The following is a 14798-nucleotide window of genomic DNA, read 5'->3' on the forward strand; positions in this document are numbered from 1 at the left end:
TATCAAATTTGATTTGTCCAAGTTGCTGTCAGCCACACTGCATGGTGTGTCCAGCACAGGAACAACCCATGGCCTGTGAGTGGCCCAGCCAATGTTATTATGAAATCCACCCTCCCCACCCCACATGAAATCAGGATATAAGCCCGTTCTAACGGGGAGGAAGTTGTCTGTTTTTGCATTTGTCTTCAAAATTGGCCCGACCAGTATGAAACAGTAGAGTGGTGCTCTGCAGAGTGGGTGAATTGGAAAATGACGAAAATGACAGGGACAAATTGGTACATTCTTCCTTCTTTTAAAAGCATGTGCTAACAATGACAGAGATTGCATATTTTGATATGGCTCTCATTGTTGTCTTTTAGCAAAACAGAAGCAAAAAGTGGTAAGTTGTGTTTCCTTTTTAAATCTGCTGTGAAGGTTTCTATCCATACATGCCTGCAATGCTCCATTTCAGTGACCCAAATGGCTATAAAATAAGGGAGGAGTCTCCTTGGTGGGACCTGTGGTCATCATTTCTCATTTGACCTGAGGATTGTGAATGTTGTGGCTGTGGAGGAGGTGTGCTGACCCTCCCCTTGTCATGCGTGTCCAATCATCTTTTTCAGACGGAGCACATCCCTCCCTACGATGTTGTGCCATCCATGCGTCCGGTGGTGTTAGTGGGGCCGTCACTGAAGGGTTATGAGGTACAAATACCAGTCTGTTACGCTTCAGTTCTTGATCAAGAACCTAGGTGACAGCCATTTGGAGCTTGCTTCTCAGGGTCTGCTTTCACACGGGTCCTAACAGAAGCCAGCCCTCAGCTCGTGAAGGCAGGAGGTGCAGCGTGGGGCTTACGTGGCCCTTCACTCTTTCTTCCCTCCCTGGCCCACTTCTTGCCTTTCATGTATTACAGTGTTCAGAAATAGCTCCCTCAAAATATTTATAATGGGAAGTTCTTGTCAAAAATTTGCTCTGCATTCAATTCAAAGAAAAGGATTTTTTCTGTCTCAACTGTTCCCGTTGCTATTAGAAATAATAGAGTATGAACGGCACAAGGGAACATATAGGCAATATGCCAGCAAACCTCACCTCAGAGCACCAACAGATCTCACCTTGCTGCGTGCTCAAGACAATGGCATATTCCACCAAACATTTCTCTGCTTCTTTACTTTAAAGACCATATTAAAGAAAAAAAAAATACTCCACTAAAAGTATTAGTGAACTCCCTCAGAGATTAATTAAACAAAACCATGCAAAAAGGAAAAGAGTAAAGACTTAGATCACTGCATTTCAGATGTTGCCATTTTGGCTTTATGCCAGCGTGGATAAGAATAAGTGGGTAGGACATTAAAATCTGAAGGTGGGCAACCTCCAAGGCACCCTTCCCACTGAGTTAGCATAGTGGCTGGCACATAGTAGGCATTCAGTACACATTTGTTGAGTGAATTAATGAGTCTCTTTGAGGCAGATTTAAGAATCCCATCTCCTTCTCACCCACCCTCCCTTTTCCCCTTCTCCTTCCTCTCCTCCTCTCCCCTTCTCAATGGGGAACATCAGAGAAAGAGCAGGAGAGCGGGGTACAGAAATCCAGCCCTAGGCGTGGAGAATTTCCACTGACTTGCACAGATTAGCAGGAGGCAGAGCCCCAGGCTGGCCTGAGGAGCTCTAGCTGCTCCTCACTGAAGGCAGGCACCACTCAGGTACGCCAAGGATAGGCTGCACCTGCGCACAGAGCTAGCCTATCGTGGACTCTCGGTGGCAGTTCCACCCGCTAAAAGGAGATGAGGGTTTGCCTTGGATCTAGTGAACACTGCTGGTTCATGCCTCAACACCCTGGAGGAGAACCAAGGGGGGAAGTTGAGTAAGTGCAACTGGTTAAGTATGACAGACTCTGTCCACGGTCACCTGCCCTGTCACACCTCCACCAGACAAGTGGCTGTGATCAGATCTTGGCTCCATCAGAATGCCTTCCCTTTCAGCTCTCTCACTTTTGACTTCTCTCTCTGCGTGTGTTTGCCTCATTCTTTTTTTTTTTCACCTCTGCAAAGGTCACAGACATGATGCAGAAAGCCCTCTTTGATTTCCTGAAGCACAGGTTTGATGGGAGGTGAGGCATACAGATGCTTTTGTATTCTTTATTTTCCTTTAACCAAACATGAATGATAAATTGATTTGTGGATCTATGTTTCTGGTGATTGCAGATGTTCTCTAATTAAAAGTTAACTCAATGTTCAGGGGAGAATACAATGAAAGTGTTCTGAAAATATGAAGTTATGACGTGTAGCATTGAATCCCTTAAAGAAAAAGGACCTTGAGAAGGAAAATTATCCATTTGTTTTATTTATATGTGTTAGTCTTTATTTTCTCACTTGTTAGTGAACTCATACCAAGCTTATGTTTATAAAAAATAATGAAAATATAGAATATTTCTGACAAATATGGTGCCTCACTGGTCAAGATGAGTAGTATCATTTGGGAATTGTACGTGTGCATGCATGTATGCGTGTGTATCCTATGAAGGTATAAAGTACTGAATTTCCTTAAAAGAAGAGCGCAAGAAATGTTTTCATCATAAGTTTCCAAAAATGACTATTTTGTAGGGAATAGTACTTCTTTGGATGTTCAGTTCTGGGTTTGTTTTACTAGACATTTCATTGCTATTTTATGGGTTTCTTTTGTATGTATCCTATCCCCCTATGACCCATTATCAACAGGGCTCAGTCTTTAACCATCAGAAAATTTTATCATTTAAGTTTTGTGAAAAATATCTGGAAAGAGTTTCTGTATTTTGCAGAGAAACGGTAAAAAGTCCATACTGACTCAATACTAAGTACCAAGCTCTTTCACAATTCAGAATGCACTCCATGTAAAAATAACCACGTGCAAATACCTGAAGACTTATTAGAAATGAAGAAAACTTAGTGTGTGCTAAGTATGGTTAAATGCATCCAGCTTACCAAATATTTAAGTATTTGAAGGCATTTTTAAAATATCCACAAATAGATTTTTTTAAATATGGTATTTTAAGAAAAAAGCAAACATGATAATGCTTTAAGTACAAATTGTATGCATTTGTCAAAAGAAAAACCTGGATAATTGTGTTTGAAATATTTGTTAGTTTCTGGGACTATATACAAAGAAAATAAACTGAGATTTTAGTTCAAGAAAGCAGAATGCTTCAGTGCCATTATATGAATTGCTAAGTATCTTAGTACAGGCCAGGCTGCCTTAATAAGTAGAGCCCAAAATGTGTAATGAATCAAACACAATGGAAGCTTAGTGTTGCTCATTTAATAGTCTGAGGCAGGTGTTCCTCAGCTGGGAAGGTGGGTAGTGTGGAGGAGGGAAGGACTGGGCAAAATGTTTGTCCTGCCTGTCATTTGGGACCCTTGACCTGGGGTTGGTCTCTCCAATTAGCTGTAGAGAGAGGAGCAAGCTGGCCTGGAAGTGACTTCACATCATTCTCACATTTCATTGGCTAGAACTTAGTCATGTGGCCACACCTAATTGCAAAGGAGGCTGGGAATTACAGTCTAGCTGTGTGCCCAAGAGGAAGAGTAAATGGATTTTGCTGAACAAATAATAGTCTGCCACATTTATCTAGTGGACACAAAGGGCTTAATAAGAAAGTCATGGATGTATCCTATTCTCTGTTTTTTTGTTTCTGTTTTTTTTTAAACAAATAGGCAGAGGATGAAGTAATTTCAGAGAAAACAAGTGAAAAGCACTGAGTACTAGACTCTTGGAGTTGGAAGGAAATGTAAAAGTCCTTTTAGGCTAATCTCTTATGTCCCCAAACCACAAGTAGATGGATAACCTTCTTCTGTTGGAAAACTTTTGACTACTGGGAAATTACTTCTTAAAAAAGCATCACAAAGAAACAGCTGAACTCTGACTCGTTAAGTTAATAATACTGGTGTTGGTCCTTGCCTCTGATGACAGACGCCATCACCCTTACCCTCATGCAGCTCTCCCTGGGTTGGCCGCAGCTGACATGCCTGGCTCAGTCAATCACACTTCCTTCAGCTGTGCTTAGAGTCACATGGTTCTAACCTGCAGTGCCTTTATTTAAGGAAGTTCTGAGAAGTGCCTCATCCTGTGGCCCCATAATAGCCCTTGAGCTGAACAAATGCCATCCTATACGCAATCAGCTTCTGTTAGATTGTTTTGGTCCCCACTTAACATCCCTGTAAGCAGCAGTATAATTAAAGGTTTGAAAGGTAGGACCTATGGAAAAGAAGAAAGGAATTATTATAATTTAGCAAAGAGAAAGTGAGTGACTTAATTACTGCCTTCAAGAATGAAGAATCTGAGGTTCTTCCTCAATCTTCAGACCCAAAAAGAGGAAATGCATTTAATTGTAAGAACAGAGATTTACCAGCTAGAGTTACCTGATTCACCAAGCACTTGTACACACTATTGAAGTTGGTTTTAGTAGAAATAGAATTAAAATTTCAATGCCAAGTGTTCCATGGGGTCTGATGGCACAGCAGAGGGTCTGGAGATATGAGGAAGAATACAGCAAAAGTAATAGCTGGAGAAAGAGACTCAGCCCTAGAGAGATCTGATGTATGGCAGAGTTGGAGAAAGCTAGACATTAAAAGTGGGAGTAGGAGAGTGGATTTGCTTTCAAATTAGAAGAGGCCAGTGTAGCAGAAAAATGATAATGCATTCGTTGGTTGAGTATATATAGAGAGACTTTGGTAAGGAAGAAGAAATGTGCAATGTGGATACACAATGACTCTGACATGTCTGCTGTGTGGGGAATATCCTTACATTCTGAGCCATGACAATCTGCTGTGTTATGTTTTACCAATTAATAAAAGGAGAGAAAACAACAAATAGTCTTTAATTGAAACCAGCCAAGAGAACAATTACACAGTGGGCTTTTGCACAGCAATACAACATAAACAATATGTTCTAGTGGAAACCTACACAGTGTTTTGTTGGTTATGAATGCAGTAGGTCAGACAAAATAGGATAAAGTCTTTTCTTTTTCAGAAAGAGCCTAAAAAGCAAAAAAAAAAACAACAGAAAAAACAACAACAAAAAAAAACACGGCTAAAAGGCTTGCTTCTTCAATACCGTTTTTCAGATCTTGGCTAAAAAATAATTCAACAAATTGGATTAAAATCCAACATTGACTATTACAGAATCATATGCTTATTTTTTTTATGATACCTTAGAAATTATTTGAATCAGTTTAAAGCTACTTACTTATTTTACAATTTTATTGTTATTGTAGGGCCTAACTACAATCTATGTAAGAAAAATGGAAAGCACAATACTAAATACTTCCTGAGGGAACCCCTGTACATGTGGATCTCCACACATAGTGACAATTCCTATGCACAGATCATAAACTAAGTGAGCCTAACGAGCTGCTACAGTGGCACCAGCCTGGCAGGGACACAGTGGATGCACAATGGCATGGAGCTTTTCTCTCTTCATTTAACACCACAAACATTCAACGGGGATCATCCTTTCAGATGAGGTTTGTTCAGCTTGTTGAATCTACCATTCATAGGCTGAACAGCAAGCAGTCAAACCAATTGCAATTTGTTGACCTATGCTAATCATTTCAAATCCCAACAAAGTTGTAACTTTAGGCTTTTTGACAACTGGATCAGATCAGCTCTATGGCAGTTATAGGACACTTTGTAACTGACATGATTATGGCCCCAAATCATAAATGAACATACAAATAGGATCTGAAGCTATTAGCCAAGGAATGCTTAAAAAAAAAAAAGGTTTGAGAAATAATTTGAAGAAAGGAGGCTAAGAATATAATTTAGGGAGACTCAAAGAAGTAGTATTTATTTATAAAAGGAAATGGCAACAGCTGATGCTATCACAAAGCAGCCAAGACATGGAAGATTTGCAGTCAGCAAATGGGAAAGAACAATACAGTGCCTTCTGTTTCATAACCAATATCATCCTCTTATTATCTCCTCCTCCTACTCTCTATTCAAATGCAGACTCATCAGTGGACACTCAAGCACTAGAGATAATTAATTGAAAACTTTAATGCCAAATATGATTTTTCAAATTAGCAGATTTTGATTGCAACATGTCTGACCTTATTCTCCCATCCTCAAAGTATATATAAATTTCACAGACTCCAAGAATGGGAGAGTTCATGGTAGACTGCTAACTTTTTTTTTTTTTTTTTTTTTTGCGGTACGCGGGCCTCTCACTGCTGTGGTCTCTCCCGTTGCGGAGCACAGGCTTCGGACGCGCAGGCTCAGCGGCCATGGCTCACGGGCCCAGCCGCTCCGCGGCACATGGGATCTTCCCGGACCGGGGCACGAACCCGTGTCCCCTGCATCGGCAGGCGGACTCTCAACCACTGCGCCACCAGGGAAGCCCGACTGCTAACTTTTGAGGATAGAATATAAAGAAACTGTCTCCTTCAAGTCTCAAATCTCCAACAGCTACCTTGTATACATTATATATGTGCCTATCAACATAGGACACTATGAATAATTATTTAAGAAAGCACTTTTATATATTACCTGGTTTGCTCCTAATGACAATCCTGTGAGATAACTCAACAAAGCCACTATCACCACTTTATTGATTATGATATTGATGCTCAAAAGATGGCATGACTTGACCATGGTCACACAACCAGCCAAGAGGAAGACCCAGGAAGAGTACCGAGGTCTACATATGCCTTCCATTCCTGTTCTCCTGACAGTTTGCTGTCTGATCTTTGGAATGTTTTCCCTTTGTGAAGGAAGTCTAAGCGTTTTAATAAAAACTAATATACTAACAGGGTTGCATATTAGATGTGGCAAGGGTAGAGTTTAAAAGGATCTTTAGCTGTTCCATTATCAACATGGAAATACTAATTATTGTTGAATGTGCGTCTCACCTAAGAGTAATGTCTTTCCATAGAAAAATCTCAGGAAACTAATACTCATAGCACATGATGGACTGCAGAAATAATGAATTCCAAACCAGAAATAAGCAACAATTAGGGTTCAGATTTACTAGATTTAGAGATATATATATACAGTCTGCTGGGGAACTGCACTTCTGTTAGTCTTTTATCTCCGGGCTAGTAATTACTGACACTACATCACAAAAAAGTTTCCAAGGGAACTTTTTAGAGATGTATATCAAATAAGATACATAGAAGTACTGAAAGAAACTAGAGGATATGAGTATAGCAAGAAAAGAAATAGAAAGGGTATAACTTTAAGTAAAAAAAAAAAAGTAAATAGACTAGCATTTAATGATGAATGTAATTACATTGCTGGGGAGCCTTTTAAACAACAAAAAAAGTTTGGATTTGGTGTCTGAGTTTGATAATAGTAAGCATCTTTGCATGGAAAATAAAAACTCCTGCTTTGTCTTATTAGAGGGTTTCTGGAGCTGTGTCTGTCTTCTCCTGAGCTGTTTCATAATGTGTATTTTTATTAAGAAATAACCTATATTAACAAATTAGCTGCCATTTTATTGACCAATAAAAGAAGAAAAAGAACCTTTTATTGTCCACACCTTTTCCTGGTTTGGGAATACATGAAGCAGGTTTTTTTTTTTCCATTTTTGTGTATGTGTGTTATTGTTTTGTTTTTTTGGTAAAACTTTGGATGTGTCTGAAAATGGCTTGGTAAAAGTGTGTTAAAACCCAGAAAAAAATAAGAGTGCACATCTGTTGATGATCCTTTCAAGTTTTAAGAACCAAGGGTCACTATTTGGCTAGTATAGAGCTAGCAAATTTGATTTTCACTGAAGCAGAGTAGACTCTTTGGGCCCTCTAAAAATCATTATTCTAGAAGGTTGAATTCTGTCCCTAAACCAACCCACTTCTCTCCAGTCATATATTTGAATTGCTCTGGAAATTAACTGTATGTTTCTAACCAGCAACCCCATTCTTAAAACTACAAACAAAAAAACTAGAAACTCAAAAATAAGCAAATCCTCTTCTGTAGGTACAAGGAGCTATGACCGCAAAGACTCCCTATGAGATTTCATGCCTCAAGGGCAGCAGCCAACTGAGTAATGGAGACTCAGATGTGGGCTTCACTGACTTTAACCTGATTTAGATCTTGACCATCTCTCAGCATGTGGCCAAGATCTGCACTTGATGATGTGGCTGGTATCAGGAGATTCAGCGTTGCTGGAGAAGAAAACTGAAACTGTAAGAGAATTATGAGTCAGGTGACTAAGTACTGGCCTGGTGCTTGGGGACCTGTACTTTAGACCTTCTTAGACTCTAAATAACCATGTGTAACTTCCTCTCTGTGTCTCACTTTTCTTCTTGATAAAATGAAGAAGTGGGACTTCCCTGCTGGTGCAGTGGTTAAGAATCCACCTGCCAATTCAGGGGACACGGGTTCGAACCCTGGTCATGGAAGATCCCACATGTCATGGAGCAACTAAGCCTGTGCGCCACAACTACTGAGCCTGTGCTTTAGAGCCCGCGAGACACAACTACTGAAGCCCGCACACCTAGAGCCCGTGCTCCACAACAAGAGAAGCCACCGCAATGAGAAGCCTGTGCACCACAACAAAGAGTAGCCCCTGCTTGCCACAACTAGAGAAGGCCCACGTGCAGCAACAAAGACCCAACGCAGCCAAACATAAATTAATTAATTTTAAAAAATGAAGAAGTTGTACAGACCAGTGTTTTCCAATATCTTTTAGCAGTTGAACAAGTTCTTACAATGAAATCATAGATTAGCCCTCTGTGTAGAAAACGTAAATGCAGGGGTGTTTGCCTGGCATTGAGGGTCAGAAAGCTGGGGCCCTCCTGGCCTACTCAACCCCCATTTAACATTCTCAGTAGCCCAAGATGTATTTCACAAAATTCTTGATTTCTTCAGAAGACAATTTGAAGATGCCTCGAATAATTTATTAGAGCCTAAAAAATTCTAAGAAGTTAAAAAATTTTAAACTTCCTGACCATCTATAGCTTATATATACAACAATGCAAACAAGGAGTACTTTGCTTTAAAAGAGCACCAGAACTTTTGCACAGCCTGTTGCTTTAAAGAAATCATTTCCAACCATTTATGAAAAGGACTATTTTAAACTCTCCCCAAGGATTCAGGTCCCTGAAGTCAGGTGAAGAGTCTCCTGAGAGTGCTGACAGTGTTGTCCCCAAATAGGTGTGAGATAACATATGGCTCAATAATTGTTGCTAACTCTACCCTCTTCCCTGCTCCACCAGCTAGAGGCGTTTGAAAGTGGGGGAGAATAAGTGCAGTGAGTACAAAAGGGAAGGGGCGAGACTCTTCTTGTCTCCTTCCTGGAACTCTGCCAAGTTTTGGAGATAAGAATGAAGAAGGGCCCATGATGGCAGTAGCTGGCTTAGAGAGGCATTCTTTGCATTCTGCAGGGAGATCATAATCTGAAGTTGTGCAATCCCAGCTTAAAATAAAGAATTTTAAAATTATAAATTCCAGAGCTTCTCATCATATACAGATAGACCCCTGTCTCCATTCATTTGCAGTGTCTCGGTTTTATTCTTGTCTTGCATGACTGCAAGATACTTCCTAACTTATGGAAATCCTGGAACAATCCTTATATTGCCTTCAGCAATAGTGTCTTATTACTGCCCACAATATGCATTCAAAGCAATAGGCAAATATGCTGAAGAATCCTTGTGCCTGCCGAAGAGAAATCATATTTTTCATATTCTTAGAAATGAAACATTCCTTTGGGCCTGTGGCGAAATGCTTCATGTACCATGAGTTAACTGTTGAGCATCAGGAATGCAACACAGCTGATTGTCTTTGATGATTGGAACGAAGAGGATTTCCCCCTTTGACCAGCAGCATTGATGCACCTGGGCAGAGCATTTGCCGTTCCTGAAAGTCTTGTTCAAGAGCAAATCAACTGTGAATTGTGGGGAAATTGTATTGCTGCTTCCTAGAGAGAGCATGGTTTATTCGTATGTTTTGATTCCCTCCTGGTATGGTGTGTATTATAAGGAGAATTCGGCAAGGCAGACAATAGTGGAGGAAGAGCTGCATTTTTCCTGGAGTCTTTTTTTGTTAAATAGCCAAAACCTTCCTCCATTCTGCTCTGCCTGTATTTTAATGCTAGCGAAATCCTATTTAAAAATACTTGTGGCCAATGTTTATTATACTGTGGTTGCAGTATAGTATGTGAGGCGGTTATTAAGTACTGTGGTTATAAATCTCTTGGAGAGCCCCACGACATTTTTACTGGCTTGTTCTGTTCTGTGTTCCTATTCATAGGATATCAATAACAAGAGTGACAGCTGACATTTCTCTTGCTAAGAGGTCTGTCCTAAATAATCCCAGCAAGAGAGCAATAATTGAACGCTCAAACACTCGGTCCAGCTTAGGTAAGATGTTCAAATGTGGTACTGCGCTCTCAGACCGGGGTGACACATGTTGCATTTGTGAATGTCTTTCCAATTTGCCCATTTTCCCCATTCTGAAGGGGGAAGCGCTGATTAACTGACAAGAAGGCTAGCCATGGAAAAGCAGGGAGCAGAGTCCTGCAGTAGCCTGAGACTCCTCTTTCTCAGCTCCAGTCACTTAGCTAATTAGTAGTCTGGTAGGAAGAATCCTCAACAGGTTGTCCTCCTCTGTTACTGCCTCAACACGCGAAACCACTCATCCCTGCTTTGCCTGAGCTTCTCAATGAGGCTAATGATATCTGTCATACCCAAGTCACAGCCGACATGAAAGGAAATGAGATGTCCACCTTTCCCAGATCCTTAGAAGGAAGCTAGATAATGATGTTCTCAGTGTGGTTTCTGCTGCCAGCTGGTGCCCAGAGTAGTCACATCCTTAAGTGGAAGTAGCAACCACCATTAATACTGTTCAGGGAGTTTAAACATGTCTTTCCTGGTGAACCAATCAGAAAGCATCCTGAAATTCACCACAATGGAGAAGAAAAAGCACTATATGTGATTAGTTCCGTCAAGCCATGCAGGAGCGAGGCTGTGGAGGATGGATTCACCAACCACAGAAGTGGGTCCAGGCCGCAGGAGAATCATATCACTCATCTCAAAAGCCTGTTTGTGGTTTCTATGGTGGCCCAGAGTGGTGTAGTCCACTTATAACTCTCTTTTGCATTCACATTCTGAGGGCAACTTGTTTACTGCCCTATTCCTCATGGACAGAGTAGGAAAGACAGGGTTTTTCTATGCCACTACATTTTTTTAAAAAACTACTTAAATGAGCTCTGTAGGTGATAGAAAACTTTTTCTAAAATTAGGGTTTCTAAGATAGATTGCATGCCCAAATATCCCATCAAGTGTCCATTGAAGGCTATGCCAAGAATTGTGCAGGTGGAAAGAGACGAGTGTCATCTCTATTCCTGGCCTGGGATTGGCACATGGTAATTGCTCAATAAATGTTTGTTGGATGGCTGCTTTTTGAAAGAATGCTGAACCTACCAAATGGGACAGTTGTCAGCGTTTGTGAGAGCAGGATCCCAGACATCGGTGGTTCCTTCTTTAGTTCTGTATTTAGAGCCTTCCACAGACAGAGTGAAACACTCTTAAAGGCACAGTATTTTGACCTTCAGGGGTGTTGATGGCAGAGTTGATGATGATAAATCAGATTAGGTAACTGACTAAAGTAGTATATCATGGGTGACAAGGATACCAAATTAGATTGAAGGTTTCTCAAATAAGCATGTGTTCTCTGTTCTCCTGTCTTCCACCCTCCTTTCCACTCCTCACAGTGCCTTTGACTCTTAACCATTCCTTCCTCTGATGTATAATGAGAGGCTAAAGGACACTTAAAAACATAAGCTAGGTTGCCTGACTTTTTCAGCCATCTTGCACCAGCCTAGAGTGTGATGGGCATTCTGTGAGGTCATTCCATATCACCTTTGTAGTCACCTGTTGTCAGAGTCAGTGGAGTGGGTGCAGTGGGGTTGGTGTAAATATTGAGGAAGAAACAAGGTAGATATCAGTTCACTGGTTTTCCTTTTTACTCTGTAAAGTCATAACTCCCACAACCATTGGAGATAATTTAATGGCAGCCTATTATAATAACCACTATGTGAGCCACTTATGCCCATTTGTCTGCTTGTTAATGCACATGTGTAGATTGTTTCATCAAATGTTTATTGAACACTTGTTACTGCCATGCATTGTACCAGACTTAGGAAGTACAGACATAAATAAGGCAAAGTATCTTAGCCACAGGCAAACAGAAAAAAGGGAGTGATGGTTAAAATACTGTGTGATAATGGAATTATGAGCAAAGTACTAAAAGTATAAAGAAAGAAGGGTAGGGAGTAAGAGGCGTCTGAGAAGACTTCACAGAAGTTCTTTTTGAGCTGGTTCTTAGGGCAGTCAAGAATGTACAAAGGCATTGACATATAAACACTGTGTGGTTGAGAAACAAGTTGTTTTGTGCAGAGCATATTTAGAAAAAGGAAGTGGGGGCATGATTTGAGAGCAACAGAAGAGACTGAAAAAATAGATCGAGGCCAGTATGTTAAGGCTTTAGTACACCTTGCTAAAGAGACCCCAAAATAGATTCCAAAAAATGTTGATTTTAAAGGATACTAATAGTATGTTTTCCGCAGTCAAATAAATTTGAAACTTATGGATTAAATAGCTGTCAGATTTCTTCACTGCAACACTTCTTAGAGGCATTAAGATAAAGAGGGTGATGTACATTTGAAATTGCAAGAGAAACTATTATAGCATGTGATACCTCCCTTGCAAAAAAAACCCTTCTTTGCGTAGGCTATCTCATGAGATTAGTGATCCAGGGTACTGCCTTTGGAAAATGTTGCTTTGGGCCACAGGGAGCCATTGAAGTAGTTTAAGCCTTTGGATATAAGAGAAAGGGCACAGGTGACAGAGATGCTGGGGAGAGGTGGGTCCAGACCAGTTGTGGTCAAGTTATAGAAGTGTTCACTGAGATCCCTCCAGGTTCATGGTCCATGACTTCTCAGAGTTCATTTGTCTGGAATAAGATCATGATAAAGCTTTGATTGGAATCAGCCTGGGTAGTCAAGATTGTTGTGTTTGGTTAAAGTTTTTCTTTAAAAGAACTGAGCTGTGTAGGTAAATATGTCTTTCTCACACGTATAATTTATTCATTGTATTCCATATACATATTATCCCAATATTGGACCCACTCCAGTATATAGGGTGGACCTCTGCAGCCTCCTGGCCTGCTCTGCCCGAGAACCTCTCTGTTGATACCCATTGCCCAAGTTTTGTTTTGGTTAAACTGTAGGTGTGCCTGCCCTTGGTGCTTTCACTGCGCTTTCACTGCCAGGCCCAGGTTCAACCCCTGGTCCAGGAACTGAGACCCCTCAGGCTGTGTGGCATGGCCAAAAAACTCCCCAAAAACACCACACTTGCCTCATGGCTGGTGCAAAGTAAATAAGTCCCAGGTGTCTCTGAATTATTTACACAAAAACTCAGAGTGCCTCACGGGTTCTTTGTACCGGGGCAGTCTACTTTGCGTCACTGCCTTTTTGCTACTTCAGAAAATATTGTATTCAGATTTTAAGTTTAAAGCAAGATAGCCTTGTTCTAGTACAGTCCTGGCCAGGAGTTACCTTAAACCAGTGGCAGTTTAATGAAAAAAGAAAAAAAAATGAAACTTACTACAATAAAAATAAACTTTCCAAACTTCTCTCATTAAAAAAATCTTTCTGTTTCTGACATGAATAAAAAGGGACAAGTAGGTTGTTTTTACTAATAAATGTAGAAAGTATTTCAGAATTTTGCAAATAAGCCAAATTGTCCAGATTCTTTACATTAATATATTGAAAACTAGTTACCTTTCAGAGCAACATGAAATCTTTCAGGATATTGGTATTGGATAATATGAAAAATGATAGATATGTTGCTTTTTTTTTTACTTGAACATAGAAATTTGTTTTCTCAGAGTCTGGAGGCTAGAAGTCTAAGATCGAGGTATCCACAGGGTTGTTTTCTTCTGAGGGCTGTGAGGAAGAAGGTGTTCCATGCCTCTCTGCTAGTTTCAGTTGGTTTGCTGGCAATCTTTGGCATTCCTGTCTTGTAGAAGCATCACCCCAGTCTCTGCCTCCATCTTCACGTGGTGTTCTCCTGTGTGTGTGCCTGTCTACAAATTTCCCCTTTTTATAAAGACACCAGTCATATAGGAGTAATTCCCACCCTAATGACCTCATTTTAACTTGATGATCTCTGTAAAGACAATGTCTCAAAAATAAGGTTACATTCTGAGGTACTGAGGGGTTAAGACTTCAATATATGAATTTAGGGACGATACAATTCAACCCATTATAGGAGGGAAATCAGAGAACATGTTGAGAGTCAGAAGTTGAACTGAACAGCCTCTACTGGGTTCTAATGACTCTTTAAATTCATACTTCTTATACAGATCATGGATTAAACACCAGTGGTTTTGTGGGAAATAAGAATTTTATGCTATTAGCAAAGCCCTAGAAAATAGAGTTACATGATAGTTTTGAGCATTCATGATCCCACACACCCTGTCAATCTGTCTGGTTATGGAAGGGAGAATTTTTGGTGGGTAACATGAATTTATACTGAATAAGCAAAACAAATCACGGGATTCTGGTACAAACTCTTTTCAATGAGGATATTTAGAGCAACATCAACTTTTTCCTAGGCCATCTTGGAAATAATTTAAATTAGGTAGCTTTGTCTACTCTATGTAATTTGGATAAGATTACAACATTGGTAAGTCATGCTATAGCCAAAAATGAAAATAAGCAAAAAGCAAACAAGATCGTCTCTCTTAAAATTAAATAGACTAATTCAGACTGTGGACATGATCAATAAATCAGGTGATTTATAAAAATATATATTAAAAAGCTTTTTATATTTCAGAAAGCCATATTATATT

The 14798-nt window shown here is 40.1% G+C and overlaps 1 protein-coding gene across 3 annotated transcripts in view; it reads left to right on the plus strand.

Annotated features, from left to right (window-relative positions):
• Positions 1 to 14798, plus strand: part of CACNB4 (calcium voltage-gated channel auxiliary subunit beta 4) — a gene marked incomplete at both ends in the record, with an annotated part of 266298 nt that overhangs the window by 232273 nt on the left and 19227 nt on the right. For all 3 annotated transcript variants that reach the window (XM_082658874.1, XM_082658875.1, XM_082658876.1), the window contains 4 exons: positions 360 to 379; positions 603 to 683; positions 2028 to 2086; positions 10194 to 10303. In XM_082658874.1, the coding sequence (XP_082515000.1) occupies positions 360 to 379; positions 603 to 683; positions 2028 to 2086; positions 10194 to 10303 (270 nt within the window). The remainder of the gene's footprint in view (positions 1 to 359; positions 380 to 602; positions 684 to 2027; positions 2087 to 10193; positions 10304 to 14798) is intronic.

Source organism: Grampus griseus, assembly GCF_964374135.1.
Source record: "Grampus griseus genome assembly, chromosome: 7".
Taxonomy (NCBI): domain Eukaryota; kingdom Metazoa; phylum Chordata; class Mammalia; order Artiodactyla; family Delphinidae; genus Grampus; species Grampus griseus.